This window comes from Budorcas taxicolor, chromosome 10, assembly GCF_023091745.1.
Source record: "Budorcas taxicolor isolate Tak-1 chromosome 10, Takin1.1, whole genome shotgun sequence".
In the NCBI taxonomy this organism is placed as follows: Eukaryota; Metazoa; Chordata; class Mammalia; order Artiodactyla; family Bovidae; genus Budorcas; species Budorcas taxicolor.
The window spans coordinates 25,257,465-25,279,960 of record NC_068919.1 but is presented as its reverse complement, the minus strand read 5'-3'; the positions used below and the strand labels follow the sequence as shown (position 1 = coordinate 25,279,960).

Below are 22,496 nucleotides of genomic sequence, written 5' to 3'. Positions count from 1 at the left end.
CCAGTGTCCCTCCCATCCCCGGGCCTTCCCGTTCCTTCAGCCTTCTCGCTCCCTCTTTCACACTCCACCTCCGCTCCCAGAGGTGTCCGAGTAGCCCAGCCGAGGCACTCCAGGCGGCGCCCGCCCTGCCGCGTCCGGGGAGGTCACTACCTGGCCGCGCTAGGCCCTTCCCGCTGGCCCCGGCGGCCGAGCCCACGCAGAGATCCAGGCCGGGGCGGGTGTTGCGGCGCTCGATCCTCCCGGGAGACACCCGGGCCGGGAGCAGCCAGCTGCCACGCGGGACGCTCGGTTCCGGGCAGCAGAAATAGCATCCGGTTCTGGGCTCCACTGTTAGGAAGAGTGGAAACCCGAGGCGGAGCCGGGCGGGGAGAGACTGGGCGGAGACTGTGCAGGACTAGGCGCGGCCCGCGGGGCGGAGAGACGAGCGGCTGACGACGAGGATTGAGCGAGCACTTTGCAGCTTTTTCTGGGGCGTGCGGTTAGTGCCACTCTCAAGCCGCACTTTATTTTCCCCTTCCTCGCCCTCTCTTTTCCTGTCCCTCAGGTTTCCCCTGCTACCAAATTCTCTTATTTTGCGAAACTTCCTCTTTTGTCTTCCAATGTTCGCTGCTGATCTGGACACATTTTGTTCTGGTATCAAATATAGTGGGACAGTTAATTCAGGAGCAAGTTACTTGGTAAAAATAGAAGTAAAAGGGAAGGGTAGGCCTAAAGCAATTGCCTATAACTGGATGTAAATATCAAATGATCAAACCTGAGTGAACTAAGAGCATGCCTATGTCCATCTGGGAGAGGTCCTTGGATTACAAAAAAATTTTTGGAGCCATTCTGAATGAGTGATGCAGAACTGTTTCCCAAAAGGTGAGACCAGACTCAAGAAAGATACAAGTGACCTTTACGATGGTAATGCTAGTGCTGTTTCATAAAGAGCAGAGCCAAACAGATTCCAGCAGGAGAAACATGCTTACCTCGTATAAAACAGATTATGATTATGTCTCCAGTAAAATATCTCTTTCCTAAGGGAAGAAAAGTTATGACCAACCTAGATAGTATATTCAAAAGCAGAGACATTACTTTGCCAACTAAGGTCCATCTAGTCAAGGCTATGGTTTTTCCAGTGGTCATGTATGGATGTGAGAGTTGGACTATGAAGAAGGCTGAGTGCCGAAGAATTGATTCTTTTGAACTGTGGTGTTGGAGAAGACTCTTGAGAGTCCCATGGACTGCAAGGAGATCCAACCAGTCCATTCTGAAGGAGATCAGTCCTGGGATTTCTTTGGAAGGAATGATGCTGAAGCTGAACCTCCAGTACTTTGGCCACCTCATGCGAAGAGTTGACTCATTGGAAAAGACTCTGATGCTGGGAGGGATTGAGGGCAGGAGGAGAAGGGGACGACAGAGGATGAGATGGCTGGATGTCATCACTGACTCGATGGACGTGAGTCTGAGTGAACTCCGGGAGTTGGTGATGGACAGGGAGGCCTGGCGTGCTGCGATTCATGGGGTTGCAAAGAGTCAGACACGACTGAGCGACTGAACTGAACTGAATTGAAGGGTAGGCTTCTCTAGTGGCTCATTGGTAAAGATTCTGCCCGCAATGCGGGTGACCTGGGTTTGATCCCTGGGTCAGGAAGATCTGCTGGAGAAGGAAATGGCAACCCACTCTAGAATTCTTGCCTGGAGAATTCCATGGACAGAGGAGCCTGATGGGCTACAATCCATGGGGTCACAAAGAGTCGGACAAAACTGAGTGACTAACTTCACTTTTCCTAAGGGTGGGGAGTGGGCGTCCCAGCTTGCTCAGTAGTAAAGAGTCCGCCTGCCAAGCAGGAGAGAAGGGTTCAGTCCCCAGGTGGGGAATATCCCTTGGAGGAGAAAGTAGCAATCCACTAAAGTATTCTTTCCTAGGAAATTCTGTGGACAGAGGAGCCTGGTGGACTACAATTTATGGTCTTGAAAGAGTCGGACACAGCTGAACATGCATACAAGCCTGGGAGGGCGCTTGCATTCTCAGGTGACAACTGAGCTTCATCTCAGAATCGAAGGCACCAGATCCCACCTAACTTCCTTAGTTGCCTCTCTTACCACCTATCCCGTTAGTACCAACACTCTTTTTATAAGACATATTTTTATATTCCCTGTTTGATCCTGAGCTATAAATTATAAATAGTGTACTTTAGCTAGATACACAGTCCAAAAGTTTATAAAATGTCTAAAGAGATATTAAAAAACAGTAGAGAGAAGGTAATTTATTATAAAATACTATGTGTTTATATACATAAGTAGTTGGACACGATAAGAAGACACAATGAGATACTTAGATGTATACATCTCTCTATAACATCACCTTGAATTTAACAGTTACAGATGCAGCATGATACGGGGATGTTCAATGGTGATTCAGATATCACAAACAGAATTGCTGATGTAGCATGATTCTCCAAAATAATTTTTAGCAAATTTTTGAACAAAACAAGGTATAGTCATCCCACGTTGTTCATGGTAGTGGCATTCCTAGAAATTTTAGTGTATATTAAACTATGCATAAAATGCTTTATGTTTCTATTTGAAATAACATTAGAGCCTAATTGTGTGTGTGTATGCTCAGTCGCTCAGTTGTGTCTGACTCTTTTGGATCCCATTGACTATAGCCTGCCAGGCTCCTCTGTAGATGGGACTTCCCAGGCAAGAATACTGGGGTGGGTTGCATTTCCTTCTCCAGGGGATCTTCCCCACCCAGGGATGGAAGCTGCCTGTTCTGCATTGTGGGTGGATTCTTTATGGCTAGCCACCAGAGAAGCTTCTATTCAATCTATGCAAGTCTATGCAAGTCCACTTGCACTGGACAAGTGGTTTATGAACGAGCACCTATTTGAGAGCACTTGCTATCAACCAGGGATTGAACCTAGGCCACAGCAGCAAAAGCGCTGAGTCCTAACCATGGGACTGCCAGGGAATTTCGCCAGATTCTTTTCCATTATAGATTGCTAGAAGATATTGATAACCTTTAACTGTTTCCACTTTTAGAGTCCACGTAAGAGTTTCATCAATAAGTTTCATCCATGGAGGTGAATCTACACTGGAGATGTGGTATGATAAAGAAAGCAGGCTCAAAAGTCCTTCTACTTGTGTTTAAATAATGCTCAGCATTTATAAACTCTATGACCTTGGGTGCATAAATTCATGCCTCTGAGTTTCAGTTTCCCTATCTGTAAAATGAGGGTAATAATAGCATCAGCTTTTTATGGGTTTTATTGGCATTTAAATGAGATAATGCATGTAAAGCACTTAACACACTGCCTGGAACATAGCAAACACTTAAACTAGTTCTTTCTCTGTTATGAGAGTTGACATTCTTCAGTAAGTTGTTTGAAAAGCATGTAATGCATTGGGGCTCAGATTACCTGTCTGCTGATGAGTCAAACTGATATATAACTAGAAGACCTCTAGCCCCCTAAGTGCCTTACCCTCAGCTGGAGTCCAGATGAATCCATATCCTTATCGCAGGAGCAATGTTAGTCTGCATTAGCTGGGCATAAACCTGTAACCCTCTGTATGGCACTCGTGGTCTCAGGGGGTGCTGCAGCACACTGGCCCCTTTTTTTGGCATCATCTAGCTCACTAATCTAAAAGGATGTAGCCTGGAAACTGAATTTACAAACTATCAGCTAAATTCTTTTCAAGATGTGCATAGAGGTCCTTAGGACTATCCCAAGTTCTGTAGCTTGTGACTATAATAACCCTATGATGTTCATATATAGGTGTTATCCCCTTTTTATGGATTAAGATACTGGCATTCAAAGTGATTAAGGGGTCTACTCATGATAACCAAAACAGCAATTGATTTGGAGCTTGAGCTCAAGTTACTACTTCTAATTCAGTTCACTCTCAAGCTGTACTTTTTTCACTGTTCTGATTAGAAATACAAATGATTGTGTTTTGAATCATCTATAAACGTCTATCAGAGGAAATAAAGACGATAAAAGACAATAATCTCACCGCTAATGACGTACACATGTATTCATGCTTGTATATATGCATATGTATATATACATGTATTTTTTTTGTAGTTGTATTAGCAGGAGTTGTGATAAATTCACGCTTTTCCAGCTATGATCCTTTGATCCCAAGAGTTAGCTCAGATTTGGAATGTAGTCTGTGGCCCTAAAAGAGTAATTATGGCTGTCCTGCCTATAAACCTAACCTGTGATGCTTGTCCCAGCCAGTCTCTGGGTCCCCATGTAATGTCACTTGGAGATTGCGCTCATTGAAAATGTTCTCTTCATTATCCAGACTGTGCCACCTGCTTTGGCTTCTTACACTGTGTAAAGGAATTACACTCTCTCCAAAATCTCTTCATTCCATGTACTACTGAACAATCTTTCTATGTAGTTTTTCACTCTTTGGAATTGGATATTGTTGCCTCTATATCCTGGACTGTCAGTCTAGATAAATAATGGCACTTAGTTTTGCAGTAGGATATTTGGGGGTGGGGGGGGAGGTGCGCTGGAGGGCTTTTGGGATCTTAGTTCCCCAACCAGGGATTGAACCCTGACCCGCAGCAGTGAAAGGGCCAAGTCCTAACCACTGAACTGTCAGGGAGTTTCCTGAAGTAGGATTTTTATGTGATATTTACTCTTTTGTATATATTTTTCCTTTGTTTTTTAAACTTCTCTGCTATCAGATTTCCAGATGCCCAGAACAGTATATTTGACAGGGAAATACTGGGAGAAGGAATCAGTAAAGTTCCTGTTTCAGTAGTACAGAATTCCATGATGAGTCGAGTGAAAATAAGAGGAGAACAAGCTCAAGGTGATGATAAAGCTTTGAAAAGCTTTGTCGTCATTTCTAAGAAAAATGATAGCACCAACAAAGCATGAATGAGTCCGAACTGATGATAGTGGTAAATCCAAGTGGAGGTGAGGGCTGCTAAAAAACAGAAAAATTTAACCAGAACCCAAGTGAGTCATTAAGGCCTAGGACAGAGGAGACATGAGCTTTCTGAAGAGCACCATGAAGCAAGGTAAGAGAGGAACATGGACAACCCAGAATTAGGTGTGTGTGTGTGTTAGTCGCTCAGTCCAACTCTTTGTGACCCCATGGACTGTAGCCCACCAGGCTCCTCTGTCCATGAATTAGGCATAGGAGACTCTTATAGTCTAACAGACTTATCAGTACTGAAACTGCACACTTCCTAGTCCTATCCAGTTTCTGAATCAACCTGGAAAAGATGAGAGCAAGTGTGCAAATTCCACCCTCATCCAGAAAGGAGTCTGAAGGAAGACTGTGGAGGCAGCAAGTAGGGGAGGATATACAACACTTTGGCTCATTATCTGATTTACCAAAATAAGAATCCTGCACCTCTAGGAATTCACCAAACTGTTGCCTAATTCCTGAATTGCCATGATTGCCCACTCTATAGGAATGATTTCTGTCCTAATTCCTGATTCTCACTCCACTTCCCTTCTGGAGGCGAAATATTGCCCTGAATCTCTGTGCACTTGCCCAAGGCCCCAGCTTGTTACCTGGCTTAATCCAGAGCCCTCTCACTGAAGAGTGGACCATTGGCCAGGGTCCCACTTCACATCAGAAACCTTTTCCTCTCTTCTCATTCCAACCACAGTTTCAAAAGTAAGGCTAGCAGACTTCCCTGGTGGTGCAGTAGATAAGAATCTACTGCCAAGGCAGAGGGCACGTGTTCAGTCCCTGGTGTGGGAAGATTCCGCATGTCGTGGAGCAACTAATGCCTGCATCACAACTACTGAGTCTAAGTGCTGCAAATTCTGAGGCCCGTGCACCCAGAGCCTGTGCTCCGCAATGAGAGCAGTCACTGCAGTGAAAAGCCTGCACACCGCAACTAGAGACAGCCTTTGCAAGGCAACGAAGACCCAACGCAGCCAGAAATAAAAGTAATGAAAAATTTAAAAGCCTAGTGATAGAGCCTTCTGCAACCATCTCCCCCCATCTACATGCTTTTGGACTATCAGCTCCACCTCGGATGGCACCATACCATCTTGGACACCATGATTTGACTTTCTGCAGCCTCTTTGGATTGGAGAAATAAGAATAGGAGAGTGCACCATCTCTGGAGACAGGGAAAGAGAAATTTTCAGTTTTCAAGCCAGCCAGTTCCTACAGAAAGATGAAAGAGAATGCGGATGACCTTAGGTTGTTTAATTTGGTGAGAAATAGGTCACAGTGACATGAGGGAGAATGGTTTTGGTAGTACAGTGGAGACAAAAACCAAATTACAAGGGATATGGAATGTTTTTTTAAAATGGAAAACACAGACAAGAATGATTCAGTCATGGTGAAACCTTTATTTAAGTCTGTCTTTGCATACAAATCACCAAGAACTTGATCACAGAAGTTCACCCTAAAGACTCAATCCTTGTAGTTTCTCAGTGCTTCCAATTTCCTTCTTCCCTGTCCTCTTTAATCTTTCTTCTCTGTTCTGTTATATATTCTACATATCCCTCCTCATTTTCAACTATGTTCCTAAACAGAGATACAGAAAAAAAACACTTAGCAAAATAATGAAATCTCAAAACAAACAAAAACACATCAAGATGAAGAAAGAAGCAAGGGAAGCTCCCTCATCTTGACCTTAGCAGAGGGAGAATCTTAATAAGCAGCGGTAAGAGAAAATTGACCTGTACAAAGAACTGGCCCTCCTTCGCCCTAAGCGGCTCAGGGGTCAGAAGTGGAAACACCAGACAGGAAAGATGTAGGGGAGTTGTGGAGGAAGGGAACACACAATTGTTAACTGAAAGCCCCTGTCTTCAGGAAGCTTTCAGGGAAGAGAGTAGGCTGGAATAGCAGCAGAATTCCCTGAAGAACCCCTGGAATACTGACTTCCCCTTTGCTGTGGAGACACAGGGCACCATACATCCCATTTGCCTCTTTCTTCTGACTGGAATGCCTCCCTCCTCAGACTGGTGAGTTTCTAGGGAACCTTCAAGATCCAATCTATACCCATCAAATGATGCCTTCCCTCAAAGAAGGCTTCCCTGGACAGAGTTCCCTCTCTGTCCTCTGGGCTTTCATACCTTCAACTGTGAGGCTTGTGGGGTGCGAGGCTCTTGTGAGAACTATGAGGCAAGTGTCCATACCTCTAAGTCCACTGTAAAACTTGTATTTGCTTACGAGTCTGTGTTCTGGTCAAAATCCCTGACCTTGGGGTCCTTAGTGCCTCACAGTGTACCTGGCACACAGTAGATAATTTCTAACTGTGAGGGAGACAGGAGAAAAGATAGAGAAGGGGAAAGAGGATGGAAAAGCAGGATAGAGGAAGAGAGAGAGGAGACATCTGACTCAGCTTTCCCTGGCCAGGAGAAAGGGAAATGGATTCAAAACACTCTGGAAGAAAGGAACAGAGAAATAAACCACTTTTCAGGGTCTTCTCTGCCTCTCTCCTCTCTGCCGCTTCCTCTCACACCACACACCACAACTGTACCGTTTTCCCTCCTGATCCCTCGATTCATCCCGAAGGGGAGGACAGAAGCCAGTCAGCCCCTGACCTCTCCCACCCCATGCCCTCAAATCCTTCATCCCTTTCCACATGGATGCCTCCCTCTTTCTCCTCATCTTCCCCACGTGCAGCCTTCCTGCCTGGTTGCCCTGGCATCTCAGGCCCCTGTGCTATGCCGGGTCCAGAAGGGAAATTCATCCTCAGATTAAAATCCAAGAGGCTCTTAGGGGCAGCCTGCGGTGTGTGGCTGAGCAAACGCTAGACTGGGTCTACCAGCTACCTGAGAAAGAACATCATCAAGAGGGTTTGGGTGTCCCAGGAATTGGAGAGTAAAAAGAAGCAGCAGTTACAGTCCTCCCAACATACTCCTCAGCTCTTTTCACAGATGACCTTTCCTCATTTTTCTCCTTCATCCATTGGTCAGAATCATAATTTTCCTGACTGTTCTCTCATGGCCCCTACACCTTTGCTACCAATGCTTCATGACTGTCTTCCTAATTAGATGCACTTTCCCCACCAAGAATCGAGCCAGGGTCCCTAAACCTTGTAGAGTTGCCCCTAGGTCTCTTCTCCTTATCTAGATATTCAACCGCCTCTCCTTCCCCCATACTCTCCCTAGGAATTCCAGAACCACCTTTTCCTCAACGCAGATCATATATACAAAAGCGATTTATGAGTTGTAAAGCACTGCGCTAGAATGAAATGCTGTGATGAAAAAAGCCTTCTCTTTCTCCCTGCACTCATCATCTCTGTCCTCTCTTATCCCTTCCTCCCTCCATCCACCACTGCTTCCCTCTCACCCAGCAGGTTTAGTTTGATGCCGTGTAGGAACCAAAGCCACGTGCTGCACAGCGGGCAGAGTCAGGATGCAGGCAGGCATCTCAGCCCGAGGCCTCGGCAGAGTTCCCAGGCACAGCCATCGGCCCAGGCCAGGACAATAGGCATGGATAAGGTGCGAGGGGGCATAAGTACGGTGGCTGTAGCCCCCCAGCACCAGCAACTCCCCCTGCAGCACGGCACCTGCAGCCCCGACATGGGGGAAGGGCAAGGGGGTCAGGTGAGTCCAGCTGCCAGTACTTGGATCATAGGCCTCGAAGCTCAGCAGATCCCCAGTCTGACCTAGCCCACCTGCTACATACAGCCGCCCACCCAGAGCAGCCATGACGTGGCCAGCCCGAGGCACCCCCATAGGGCTCAGAAGTGTCACCGGCTTCTCAACTTTGGGGTCGTAGTGCAGCAATGAGGCCTGGTACTGGCCAGTCTCACTGCAGCCACCGCTCACGTACAGCTGGCCCTCCAAAACAGCAGCTGCGTGGGCAAAGCGTGGCGCGGGAAGAGGAGGTGCTGGCCTGTGGAGAACAGAGCACGTGGTCAGGCATCAGTCATCTTCAGCTCTCCTCTGCCAAGACCCCTGATGCCTGAAACACCACCTTCCCTGCTCACCTCCAGACATTGAGCTCAGGATTATAAGTCTCCACAGACCTGAGGGCAATACCACTGTCTCGTCCACCCAGGGCATAAAGCAGTCCATCCAGCGCCACCAGGGGGAAAAGGCTCCGAGGCTGGCACAAAGGTGCCATCTCTTCCCAGTCCTCTTGACTGGGATCCCACCTGGAGACAGTGGGACAAGAAATGGGAAGAGTGACCCTGGGAGTCTGCTGTTGGCTGGCCCACAAACTCCCTCAGCTGCCCACCTTGGGACCTGCCACTCTCTGGAGCCCATCCATACCTGAGAGTCGAAGCCAGGGTGTTAGAGTGGCTGTAGAAATCCTGTCCCCCACACACGTAGAGCACACTTCCTGCTAGGCTCGCAGCCCCGTGCCGGAAGCGCCCGGGGGCAGGCAGGGCAGGCAGCTGCCCCCACTCCACAGTTCGAACCAGTCCTATGCCGCAGCGAAAGGCCCGGGCCCACCACACTCCTCGGGATGGCTGTCTGGCGGCCATGTCTGATCTGAGCCCGTCCCCGCCAATCACCACCAGTGCCTGGTCAGGCTCCCTCCGTCTCTCTTGTCCTGGAACCTCAGCCTCCACCATCAGCTGATGCAGCAAGTCGGGGCTCAAGGGTGGAGGCAGCCCGGCCGCCCTTACCCTCCGCAGCTCCCTGGTGGACATACGGCCAAAGCGGACGCATCGAAGCAGGGCCTTGGCCTCTGACTCCTCGGTGTCAGGGTTGGCAGCGAGCCAACGCCGTGCAGCCACGAAGGCCTCGAACTCCTCCTGCAAGTGTAGCTCATCACTGTCCAGGAGGTCAGCCAGGCAGGCTGCCGGCAAAGCAGGGAAAGTGGAGCACAAAGCCACAGCCGGCAGGTGCGTGAGGAGGTAGTGACGGGCTTTGCTCCAGAGCCTCTCCAACCCTGGGGCTTCTGCCATGGGGATTAGGGCCAGGCAACGGGCAGGGCTGAGGCCTCGTGCCAAGGCTTTCTGGCACAGAGCCAGGCAGGAGGAGCTCTGGTACTGCAGAGCAGCCTGAGCAGCTCTCAGAAGTCCTGGCCACTTTGCCCGCACAACCCCAGAGTAGGCAAAAGAGACGAGGAGTCGCAGGTCCTGGGCAGAGATGGTGTGCAGAGACACCTCTGTGCCCTGGGATTCCCTCATCCCACTCAGGAGCATGGCCCCAAAGAACTCACTGCCACAGGCGAGGGCTGCTCGGTGCACTGCAAGAGGGAGAAGCAGAGGGGAATCCAGAGTGTGGCAAACCACTAGGCACTCTCTCTATTTCACAACCCCCACTTTGCGTTAACCACCTAAGACCACAAGCTAAACTGATATGCACACCAGAACACCACTAGGTGCTTGTTAAAATTAAATTTTCACAGACCCACCCCCAGAGATTTTGACCCAGTAGCTCCAGAGGGAGATCCTATGAATTTGTGTTTTAACATTTTCAAGAACCCTGCATGATTCTCACGTTAGTGACCTGAAGACACTTTGAAAAACATTGTGTGCATGTGGTCCGTCGTGTCCAACTCTTTGCAATCCCATGGACTGTCATCTGCCATGCTCCTCTGTCTATGAGATTTTTCATTCAAGAAATCTGGAGCGGGTTGCTGTTTCCTCCTCCAGGGGAGCTTCCCCACCCAGGGTTCAATCCTGTGTTTCCTTGTCTCCTGCATTATTAGCAGGCAGATTCTTTACCACTGAGCCACCTGGGAAGCCCCTTGAAAAACATTGCTTTAGTTTTTTTGATGCAGGCCAATTAGAAAAAGGGTCTTGACTGATTATGTGGAGAAGAGGCTATAAAGAACATTTGATAAAAGGGGGTAAAAAATAAACTGCAAAGACCAATGTGCAACTTATATAGGTCTTTCCATACTGTGCACAGAATAAACTTCTTTCCTCTACAATTAGAAGAGCCACTGACATCAGCCATTCTGTTAGTCAGATTTTACTTAGAAAATGTTACCACACTCAGGAATGGCTATGATTCAACCTCATCTAACTGTCATCTTCTCTTACCCAAGATTTAGTGCTTAATACTTCCCACGTGTTATAGTTTTTCTTTGCATATCCACCTCCATGACAGAGTTATGGAATCACGACACTGTAAACTGGAGGCCTTCAAAACCATCTAGTTCAAATGCTCATTTTAAGATAAGGAAACTGAGTCCTACTGAAAGGGAGTGACTTATTTTTTATCTCCATGTAGTAGCTGTCTGGGCAGAGTGTCATGCACTGTGACTGTTGCCAGGCTGCATTGAGGATACTTGCGTATCAGTTCCCTGCTTATGTGCATGGCCCTCATGACACTGAAAATGTCCTATTAAAAATTAAAAATAAATAAATTATTTAAAATGTTGTTAGGGGACTTTCTTAGTGGTCCAGTGGTTAAGAATCCATCTTCTAGTGCAGGGGATGTGAGTTTGATCCCTGGTCAGGGAACTAACATCCCATGTACCACAGAGCAACTAAGCCCATGTTCCTTCGAGCCTGCACACCACAACTAGAAAGCCCTCGTGTAGCAGCGAAGACCTAACACAGCCAAATAAATATGTTTTTAAATGTTGTTAAATAACTAGAATTCATATGCTTAAAGGCAAAAGGAGAGGGGACAGCAGAAGATGAGATGGTTAGATAGCATCACCGACTCAACGGACATGAATCTAAACTCCAGGAGTTAATGAAGGACAGGGGAGCCTTGCATGCAGCAGTCCATGGGGTGGCAATGAGTCAGACACAACTTAGCGAACAACAACATATGCTTCCTAATGTAACTCAATTTGAGGCAGTTGGCATCAAGTATGAAGTATTCTGACCAAGATATTTAACTTTAATCTAACCTTTAGATTAACTTCAAGTTTATCTAGGAAATTGAAAGGATAAAAGAACAAGTTAAAAACAAAACACAGAAGGAAAATGCATACAAATCTAGAAATTGGAGCTTTCTATGGGAAAACTAATCTTGTTTCTTCAATAAGTCAAATCATTAAAAAAAAAAAAGGGGAGGAAAAAGAAAGGGAAAGAGGACTGGACAAGAGTAAAGGAAGCTTCAGAGGCATCTGAGTTCAGTGTAAACCTTGATTGGCTCCTGAATTGAGCAGAACAGCTCTAACAGACACTATTTTGGACAAGTGAGAACATTTCAGTGTGGATAAGGTGATATTGAGAAAAGGGCTTCCCTGGTGGCTCAGAAAGTAAAAGAGTCTGCCTGCAATGCAGGAGACCCGGGTTCAGTCCCTGGGTCAGGAAAGATCTCCTGGAGAAGGGAATGGCAACCCACTCCTGTATTCTTGTCTGGAGAATTCCATGGACAGTGGAGCCTGGTGGGCAACAGTCCATGTGGTTGCATACACATAGAGTTGGACATGACCGAGTGACTAACACATTAATTTTGTTAGATAGTGTGGTTATATGAGAAATGTCCTCTTTTAGAGATACACATACCCAAGTATTTATGAGTGAAACACTTTAAACTTCACCAAAGAATAGATGAAACAAATATGGTGGTTTAGTTGCTAAGTTGTGTCTGACTCTTGCAACTCCATGGACCATAGCCCGCCAGGCTCCTCTGTCCATGGGATCCTCCAGACAAGAATACTGGAGTGGGTTGCCATTCCCTTTTCCAGAAACAAATATAGTAAAATGTTAATTGTTAAGTCTGGGTGATGAGTGTTTTAGTGTTCATCTTAATACTCTCTTTTCTTTGCTGTGTTTGAAATGCTTCATTACAGAAAAGCGGGAAAATGCTGCTAGAAGTCCTCTGAGGCAGGTCACACAGACCCAAGTTCCCAGTGAGGTTTATGAACCTCAGGCTACTTTGACCAGCTGCAGCATGTTCACCTCTCTCAAAGGGCAAGTGATGTCAGTATGGCTCTCCATTGTCTTTTTAAGCAGTGGGTAGTAGCTCGGTGCTTCCCAAGCAGTAAACATTAGTGACAGCTTTCACATATATACTGCCCTGAGAAAATCTGCATTCCTCAAACCAAGTAAACCATCTCCTCTTCCAAGCCATCAATCAGCCTATAGCTCAGCCAACAGTCAAAGGAGTTACAACCACTTGTATTTTGTGCCCCTTCTTACTCATCATTATTCTCCAGAATTTTAAGTGACATATTCCCACCATTAAGTTGGAATGTTTCTTAAGGAAGTGAAAGCATCAATATAAGTATGTTTAAATTCCAAATCCTAGTGAAAACTTTATAACTATGAAATTTTAAATCCCCCGTCCATCTAGCGCTATCAGAAATTATAACAAATACTTCAAAATCTGTTATGGACTAAACATTTGGGCCCCTCCCAAATTTATATGTTGAAGCCTTAATCCCCAACATAATGGTATCTGAAGGTGGAGCCTTTGGGAGGTAATTAAGTATGAGGGGTGGAACTCATGAATGGTATTAGTGCTCTTATAAGAGGAGACATGAGATCATCAATCTCTCTGTGTCTTTCTCTGCCATGTGAAGATATAGTGAGAACATAGCCATCTACAAACTGGAAAGGAGGCCCTAACCAGAACCTGACCATTCTGGCACCCTGATCCAGTCTCCAGAACCGAGAGAAATAAACTTCCGTTGTTAAAACACCCAGTCTATGGTATTTTTGTTATAGCAACTCAAGTTGACTAAGATAGGATGCTTTTCCTTTGGGGAATCCCAGAAGCACTTTGGGTCCTAGTCATTTTCTAATGGGTAGTAGCTATGTGACTTTGGACATGTCTTAAAGTCTGATTTCCTTATCAGTAAGGTGTAAGCACTGAACTAGATAATATCTAAACTAATCCTTTTTAATTTTAAACTTTTATATGTCTACACTGTGGCTCCATTTGCCAGGTGCTATGTGCCTTTGGTTTGGCTGCAGAAGAAGCAATGTATGGACTAGTGAGAGCAGACTGGGCTAATGGATGTGGGCTTCTATCCTGATTTTCACCAGCCAGCATCTCTGAATTTAATATTCTTTATCTGCAGCTAGAAATACCTGAGATTAAAAGAGATGGCATGTGCAAAAAAAAAAAAAAAAAATTCTGTTACCCAGTACCTCACTAAATGTTAATAGAATCTGAATAATTCTCAACTTATTCAATCCTCTTTAGCTTTCCTTGGGGCTTCCCTTGTAAAGAATCTGCCTGGAATGTGGGAGACCTGGGTTCGATCCCTGGGTTGGGAAGATCCCCTGGAGAAGGGAAAGGCTACCCACTCCAGTATTCTCGCCTGGAGAATTCCACAAACACGACTGAGCGACTTTCACTTTAGCTTTCCTAGTGATGAGCAGAGTTAACTTCAAAATGCCACAACCTGGTAGCCTTAGATTCTGGGAAAACAGTACCAGACCTTGCTCATGAGCTGTAGGGTCCTTGTCTGCCATGCTGTCAAGCTCACTTAGGCAGAAGGACACACTATAACTTTTTCCACCATGTTCCTCCAGCTTTTCCTATGTCTTAAATAGAAGATGCCAAGAAGGGCCTTATGGTTAATCTCTGTTTGAGTCAATCACCTTCTGCTTGTTCTACTGGCATGGACTATATCTCAGCGCCTGCCAGCTGAATGGAAGTTTCTTGTTTCTGGGTACAGGAAAAGCCACAGCATAAATCTGTCAGTGCGCCTAGGAAAACAACTCAACTGCGCATGCCCCATTCTCAGTGGGTCAAGAGAGGCGCCAAGGCCACGCCCTGGGGAATTCTGATTTCAGCAGGGATCAAAAGCACTATGCTAGGGATCGAATCAGCTACTGCTTGCACACACCATTCCAGGTGGCATATGCACCTGCCTCAATGCAGTGCCCCCCCCCCCCCGCCCCAGGCCCTCACCCCGCAGCCGGCAGCCGCCTGCCTCCAGCTCCAGGTCGCACCCGATGCCTTCTTGGTACAGAAGCTCAATGCTGCGCAGGTTTTCTCTCAGTTCCTCTGCCTGGCTGGGCTGCTTTTCATCTTCCCATCCACTTCCAGTCCCCTGGCGTCCCCACTGGGCCGCAGCCTTTACCCGGGGGGCTCCCAGGGCTTCCGCGGCGACCAGCACATCCTCCCGTGAGGCGGGTCCCAGCACCCCCTCGTAGGCAAAGGTCAGCACGGCCTCCCAGGCCGCCGGGGTTACGTCCAGGCTGAGGGGGAGTTGAGGACCTCTGCCGCCCAGCAGCCTGCCTCTGAAGAGGCTGCTAACTGAGGCCAGGATCACCCGATGCACCCCATACGCTCTCCCCGCGACTGACACCTCTTCGTCCAGCAGCAACCTCTGCTCTCGCAGCCGCTGTGCCTCCGCGAAAAACTGGCTGGGATGCTCCTCGCTGCACAGCCCCTCGGGCTCCGCAGAGTCTTCTCCACCCTCCTCATCTTCCTCCTCCTCTTCTTCCTCCAGGGACAAGGCTGGAGAAGGAAGGCTCCCTGGGGTCATGAGCCTGGGGCCAGGCTCTTCCAGAGGAAAAGGGGGCAAACCAGGATCTTCATCCGGGGACGGAGGCCAGGAGGAGGTTCTCTGGGTGGGCAAAGGGAGGTCAAGGTCGTCCTTCTGGACCAGAAGAGAGACTTCCTCTGCCGCAGAGGGATGACGTGTGGAGTCCGAGAGGCTCATGGCCCAAGTTCGCTGGATCGCTACAGACAGAGGAAAGAGAAGAGAGGGTAAGAGCTGGACCCACAGAGGCCAGAGGAAGCCCTGCCTCCAGCCTCATTTCCTACTTCAACCGTCTCCCCGTATCCCAAGGCTCTAGCATCTAGGCTACACCAGGCAACTAGGAAGTGCACTGGGGGTGCAAAGGCCAAAACAATGAGTAAAGACCCAGTGCCTGAAACTACCCCACCCATCTCCCCGCCATCCCTGTAGTCACCCTCCTAAGACACCAGCGTCCCACTTATCCTCTCACTTGGGCCTGCTCTACTTCTGACGGAGTGGCAGAGGGAATGCAACCCTGTCCCTGTCAGTGGTGGCACCCGGCTAATTATAGCCATTGCTGGCAGGCGAGGGGCTGGTCTCCGGGTGCCCAAACTCCAACACCCAATCCCCTGGGCCTGACCTGAGATTACCTCCTCCCCTCTTCCACTTGGAGGTCACGTCCTGGTGCTGAGCAAAGCAAACTCGGAAGCCAAGGAGGATGAGGGGATGTGGTGGAGTGAGCCAGCCCAGTGTCCACTGGGCTGGGCTGGAGAAGCGGGTGAAGAAAGTCGGGACTGATACAGGGGAAAGTTGGGAGAGAGTGAAGGGTGAGTTTAGGGGTCAGTCCTGGCCTTTGTTGATTTTTCTGTGCATGCTAAAGCTGAGACCCTGGGGCGAACAGTACTGGGGTGAATCTCAGATATAACCCACCTGGTCCAAGAAGGGCAGAGGGGTGGGGGAAGTGAAGGGGTATGGGTCAGGGCTACCAACTGTGACCTACCCTTAGTGAGGGGTTTCCTTGTCCTGAGGTGGAGTCAGTGGTGAGAAAGCCAAACCCAACCCTGGGGCTGCTCTCCACCAGATGGTTCAAAAGAGAGGCACCCTCTGATTGTTCTGGCCTGTGAAATGGGTGATAGTGACTAACCTCCACGTGGATGCTCTTATGGCCTCCCCTTCACAAGACAAGGTGGCCAACACCTTGAGCCCCTACCAGGAAGAGGAGGAAGTGCTACCCAGCAGAGACAAACCCCAGGTCAGCCTCTTCCCTCCCCTGCCAACAAGGACAAGGACACTGGACCCTGAGTTCTCTGCCAACCCCATGGTCCTGGGACAGCTCCACCACAGCCACATGTTTCAGGAAGCTCTGCTCAGCTCTGCCATGGTGAGACTCATAGCTCACAGTGAATCCACAAATGTTGGATGAAATCCGCTCTTCTGGGCGATCCATCCTCCATTAAACTCCTTGGGACTGACCTCCCTCCATAGCACCTCCAGGTCTTGTTGCTGACATGCTGGCTGGGGAGGGATCTTGGCATCTCATTCAAGGGACATTATTTTTTCCACCTCTACTCAGGAGCCCCATGTGTAACCATGCTCCTAAGAACATCATCTGGAGATTTCGGGACTGACAAGTCCAGACCTGGCAAGTCCCAGTTTGTGTTAGCTGGACCATGGAAGTCATGGTAACAGATTGGTGCTCAGGATTCTCAAAGGTTGAATGCCTGAGATGGGGGATGCATGCATGAAAAGAGGGTCTTGCTCCAGAGGAGAGTCTCAAGGGTACCTCCGAGGGTGAGAGGGCTGAGAATGACCTTGACTCCTCCCTCCCTACCCCGCTTCCTCAGATCTATTGCATGCTGGACATCCGGGGCATTATCCTCTACCTGCTGCTGCCTCGGCTCACTGCTCAGGCACAGGTATGGGCTCATCACTCTGTGGGACAGTAGGAAGGGCTTTAGGACTCGGCCTGGGTGAATTAAAGGAGACCCATTCCTATCCCACTCCAGGGCTCAGATGGCTCATTATGATACTTCGGTCAGCTTTAGCCGCTACTATCACCAGCCTGTGTGTCTCAGTCACCCCCACCAGTGGTAAGTCTCTTGTGACTCCATGATCTCTCAGGGCCCCCAGTCCTGTCGAGAGTTGCTGAGACTGACTGACTCTTCCCTCCTCTCTAGTGGCACCTACTTCCCTGTCTGGCACAGCCCGCGTTCCGAGTTTAGCAGTTCCACGGAAGCATCTTTGCTCTCTCCAATGCAGTAGCCATGGCTGTGTTTATGGTAGGCTACCTGAAGACCCTTTTGGACCTGTTCTGGATAAAGCCCATCTCCTTCCTTGGTGCGCCCTTTGCTCAAGTCCACTGACCATCCAGCTTATACTTTTGTGGCTTCAGCCGGGGCAAGTCAATTTTTTTTAAAAATTGAGAATAATTGCTTTACAATGTTGTGTCGATTTCTGCCATACAATGATGCGAATCAGTATATAAATACCCCCTCTCTTTGTAGCCTCCCTCCCACCCACTCCTTATCCCACCCCTCTAGGTCATCACGGTGCCCTGGGAAATTCATTTTAAGAATTAGATGGAGGCATCAAATCAGCCAATAAAGTCTCTGTGACCCCCAACCTCTGTATTCTGCCCTTCCAGGAGCATGGAGCACAGCTACTAAACACGGATCCTGTAAATGAGTTTTGGGTGGTGAGCCCGGTGACTGTGACTATCCTTCTGGGTGTGGCACTGGCAGGCATGGAGTGGGAGTCCAAGGCAGGTGAAGGGGAATTGAGTTGGGGGTGAAAAGACTAAGGGGATAGCAGTGAGAGCTAGACAGATCAGGAACAGACTGGATGTGGGGAGATGTGTGTGTGTGTGTGTGTGTGTGTGTGTGGTTGACAGAACTGATTTCCAGGGACACAAGCCTGAAACTAGCCAGTTCTGCAAGGAGAGACTACCCATGCCAGTTCTTGAAGGGGAAAGTAAAGAGGACTCCTTCTAAGGATCTGTTGGGATGAGCCCTAGACATGATTACCAGGTGAGAGGTGCCCTGTTTCATGCTCCCAGATAATTATAATCTTCAGATTCACCTCTAGCATGGGAAGAGATGCTTTGCAGTTTGAGGCAAGAAGGAAAAGGACAACCATTCAGCCACAATCCTTTATGGAAAGAGGCTGGCAGGAAAGGGAACAAGAGGATTGGAGAGAACAGTGAAGATGAGACACAGAGAGGGAGGAGGAAGAGTTACTCCTTCTCTTCCATCACCTCTCTCTATCTCCCTGGGGGAGTGGGGCGTGGGGGATGGCACCCATCGAGTTCCAGGTGCAGATTATCTTCTGCCTCATCTTCCTCTCCTTTATCAACTACCTCTTGGGGACACTTCTCTCCACAAACCCCAGCCAATAAGTCACTGGCTTCTTTGGGTGTCAAAGGGAGACAGTGGGAAATTGACTGAGAAATGTGTACCCTCCTCAGAAAAGACCCCTTGACTTCTGATTCTCTATGTCACTCACAAGTTGGCCAGCAGACCATTCAGAGTCCTTGTTAAGTCCCTGGGCCAAAATTCCCTTATGCTTCCCAGCCTAACTTAAGTCACCAACACTCAACTGAGTAGAGGGGTAATACTTTGGGCTGAATGAAAGAAACCAGGAGGAGCTCCTCAAAACCTCATATCTTCTCTCTGTTCCTTTACATAGGAAGCATTTTCTTAGAAAATATGATTCCACAGTGGTGAGTGTGGTCTAGAGGGCAGTGTCCTTGGTGTGTTTTCCATCTTCTTCTCAGCCACTGGGGTACTCACCAGGACCAGAACCTCTGGGGATCTCAGGGTGAGAAGGATGTCCATGTCTGGAGCACACTCTATTGCCCCTCTTCTCTCCACTAATGGGTAAACTTTTGTTAATATTACCCTACTACAGGTATCCCCGCATGAACTGTCCTGCCATCTCATGGACCACACTTTCCTACCTGAGCATTTGTGCCACAATTGATAGGTCCTCCACTTCTGCCTTCAGTGTACAATGACCTAGAACCCTGGTTTCTGCTTCTCTGAAGGTTTAGGTGATGAAATGAGCAAGAGGAATTCATCAATTATATTAAAAGTAGTTTGTATGCTAGTAGGCCCCCAGTACTTGGATGCCATCTCAAAAACAACAGAACGATCTCTGTTCATTTCCAAGGCAAACTATTCAATATCACAGTAATGATGAAGAAGCTGAAGCTGACCTGTGATGATGAAGAAGCTGAAGTTGAACAGTTCTATGAAGACCTACAAGACCTTCTAGGACTAACACCAAAAAAAAAAAAAAAATGTCCTTTTTATTACAGGGGACTGAAATGCAAAAGTAGGAAGTCAAGAGATGCCTGGAGTAACAAGCAGATTTGTCCTTGGAGTACAAAACGAAGCAGGTCAAAGGCTAACAGAATTTTGCCAAGAGAATGCACTGGTCATAGCAAATACTCTCTTCCAGCAACACAAGAGAAGACTCTACACATGGACATCTCCAGATGGTCAACACTGAAATCAGACTGATTATATTCATTGCAGCCAAAGATGGAGAAGCTCTGCACAGTCAGCAAAAACAAGACTGGGAGCTGACTCAGATCAGCTGGCTCAGATCATGAACTCCTTATTGCCAAATTCAGATTTAAATTGACGAAAGTAGGGAAAACCACTAGACCATTCAGGTATGACCTAAATCAAATCCCTTATGATTATATAGTGGAAGTGACAAATAGATTGAAGGGATTAGATCTGATAGACAGACTGCCTGAAGAACTATGGACAGAGGTTTGTGACACTTGTACAGGAGGCAGTGATCAAGACCATCCCCAAGAAAAAGAAATGCAAAAAGGCAAAATGGTTGTGTGAGGAGGCCTTACAAATAGCTGAGAAAAGAGAAGCTAAAGGCAAGAGAGAAAAGGAAAGATACACCTATTTGAATGCAGAGTTCCAAAGAACATCTGTAAAGTATCTGCCTACAATGAGGGAGAGATAAGAAAGCCTTCCTCAGTGATCAATGCAAAGAAATAGAGGAAAACAATAGAATGGGAAAGACTAGAGATCTCTTCAAGAAAATTAGAGTTACCAAGGGATCATTTCATGCAAAGATGGGTATAATAAAGGACAGAAGTGGTATGGATCTAACAGAAGCAGAGATATTAAGAAGAGGTGGCAAGAATACACAGAAGAACTATACAAAAAAAAAAAATCTTCATGACCCAGATAACCACGATGGTGTGATCACTTACCTGGAGCCAGATATCCTGGAATGTCAAGTCAAGTGGGCCTTAGGAAGCATCACTATGGACAAAGCAAGTGGAGGTGATGGAATAAATGATGCTGTGAAAGTGCCGCACTCAATATGCCAGCAAATTTGGAAAACTCAGCAGTGGCCACAGGACTAGAAAAGGTCAGTTTTCATTCCAACCCCAGAGACAGGCAGTGCCAAAGAATGTTCAAACTACTGCACAATTGCGCTCATCTCACATGCTAGCAAAGTAATGCTCAAAATTCTCCATGCCAGGCTTCAACAGTACGTGAGTGATGAACTTCCAGATGTTCAAGCAGGTTTTAGAAAAGGCAGAGGAACCAGAGATCAAGTTGCCAACATTCACTGGATCATCAGAAAAGCAAGAAAGTTCCAGAAAACCATCTACTATTGACTATGCAAAAGCCTTTGACTCTGTGGATCACAACAAACTGTGGAAAATTCTTCAAGGGAAGGGAATACCCTTCCCTTCCCTACCCTTAAAGGGAAGGGAATACCACCTGTCCTGCCTCTTAAGAAATCTATATGCAGGTCAAGAAGCAACAGTTAGAACTGGACATGGACCAAAACTGGTTCCAAATCTGGAAAGGTGTACTTCAAGGCTGTATATTGTTACCCTGCCTAATTAAATTATATGCAGAGTACATCATGAGAAATGCCGGGCTGGATGAAGCACAAACTGGAATCAAGATTGCTGGGAGAAATATCAATAACCTCAGATACGCAGATGACACCACCCTTATGTCAGAAAGTGAAGAGGAACTAAGGAGCCTCTTGATGAAAGTGAAAGAGGAGAGTGAAAAAGTTGGCTTAAAGCTCAACATTCAGAAAATGAAGATCATGGCATCCGGTCCCGTCATTTCATGGCAAATAGATTGGGAAACAATGGAAACAGTGACAGATTTTATTTTTCTGGGCTCCAAAATCACTGCAGATGGTGACTGCAACCATGAAATTAAAAGACGCTTGCTCCTTGGAAGAAAAGCTATGACCAACCTAGACAGCATATGAAAAAGCAGAGACATACTTTGCCAACAAAGGTCCGTGTAGTTAAAGTTATGGTCCAGTAGTCATGTATGGATGTGAGAGTTGACTATAAAGAAAGCTGAGTGCCGAATAATTAATACTTTTGAACTGTGGTGTTGGAGAAGACTCTTAAGAGTCCCTTGGATTGCAAGGAGATTGAACCAGTCAATTGTAAAGGAAATCAGTCCTGAATGTTCATTGGAAGGACTAATGCTGAAGCTGAAATTCCAACACTTTGGCCACCTGATGCAAAGAACTGACTCCAAAAACTGAACTTGGAGAAGACCCTGATGCTGGGAAAGATTGAAGACGGTAGGAGAAGGGGACAACAGAGGATGAGATGGTTGGATGGCATCACCAACTCGATGGACATGAGTTTGAGCAAGCTCTGGGAGTTGGTGATGGACAGGGAGGCCTAGCATGCTGCAGTCCATGGGGTTGCAAAGAGTCAGATTCGACTGACCAACTGAACTGAAGGCCCCTATCCCCCTTTACGGCAGTTCTCTCCATCCTTCATTTCACTGATGAATTGTGTGGTGTACTTTGATTACTGAATCTGGTCCTCCCCCAACTCTATTCCTCTTTAGCACTGGTGGTACCCAGACAGTCCTGCTGCTTTGGGTTGGGGGTTCTCTCCCCATGAAGGGATGTGTGTCCTAAATCTCATTTCCGGGTTCCTGCATGATTTGAGATGTTGGGCCTTTTTTTTTTTTTTTTTTTTTTTTTCCACTTTGGCTATACCAGGTCTTAGTCGTGGCATGTGAGATCTTTTTAGTTACAGCATGTGGGATATAGTTCCCTGACCAAGGGCTGAACTCATGCCCCCTGTGGTGGGAACATGGAGTCTTAGCCACTGGACCAGCAGGGAAGTCCCTGAGATGTTTGAGGAAATAGGACTGACGTAGGTGTACAGAGTGGGTGCTGCCTAGTGTCAGATCGCCAGT

The 22,496-nt window shown here is 47.4% G+C and overlaps 2 protein-coding genes across 8 annotated transcripts in view; both read right to left on the bottom strand.

Annotated features, from left to right (window-relative positions):
- The window catches only part of TEP1 (telomerase associated protein 1), a 40,855-nt gene extending 40,567 nt beyond the window's left edge, over positions 1–288 (bottom strand). For all 5 annotated transcript variants that reach the window (XM_052647412.1, XM_052647410.1, XM_052647413.1 and 2 more), the window contains exon 1: positions 151–288. The gene's annotated coding sequence lies outside the window, so the exon portion shown is untranslated. The remainder of the gene's footprint in view (positions 1–150) is intronic.
- A 6,020-nt stretch (positions 289–6,308) lies between these two features.
- KLHL33 (kelch like family member 33) lies at positions 6,309–15,804 on the bottom strand. 3 transcript variants are annotated; one of them, XR_008199974.1, is made up of 6 exons: positions 15,758–15,804; positions 14,712–15,488; positions 9,201–10,125; positions 8,915–9,082; positions 7,050–8,820; positions 6,309–6,498 (listed from the first exon to the last, which is right to left on the bottom strand). XR_008199974.1 is itself a non-coding variant. In XM_052646455.1 (5 exons), the coding sequence occupies exons 2-5, from the start codon at positions 15,466–15,468 to the stop codon at positions 8,268–8,270; spliced, it is 2,403 nt and encodes an 800-aa protein (XP_052502415.1). In that variant the 5' UTR covers positions 15,469–15,488; positions 15,758–15,804; the 3' UTR covers positions 6,309–8,267. The 3 variants fall into 3 exon arrangements, 2 of the variants coding, with proteins under 2 accessions (XP_052502415.1, XP_052502416.1); XM_052646455.1 differs by having other exon boundaries at positions 6,309–8,820; XM_052646456.1 differs by having other exon boundaries at positions 6,309–8,820; positions 15,722–15,769.
- Positions 15,805–22,496: the final 6,692 nt, after the last annotated feature.

What these genes read in the sequence shown, in the direction of transcription:
- KLHL33 (XM_052646455.1), bottom strand. Translation starts at nt 15,468, where the DNA reads ATGAGCCTCTCGGACTCCACACGTCATCCCTCTGCGGCAGAGGAAGTC. An exon ending in AGGCGGCTGCCGGCTGCGGG is followed by an intron (nt 10,126 to 14,711) that starts GTGAGGGCCTGG and finishes TCCCTCTTGCAG; the next exon opens with TGCACCGAGCAGCCCTCGCC. An exon ending in CCTGAGCTCAATGTCTGGAG is followed by an intron (nt 8,821 to 8,914) that starts GTGAGCAGGGAA and finishes TGTTCTCCACAG; the next exon opens with GCCAGCACCTCCTCTTCCCG.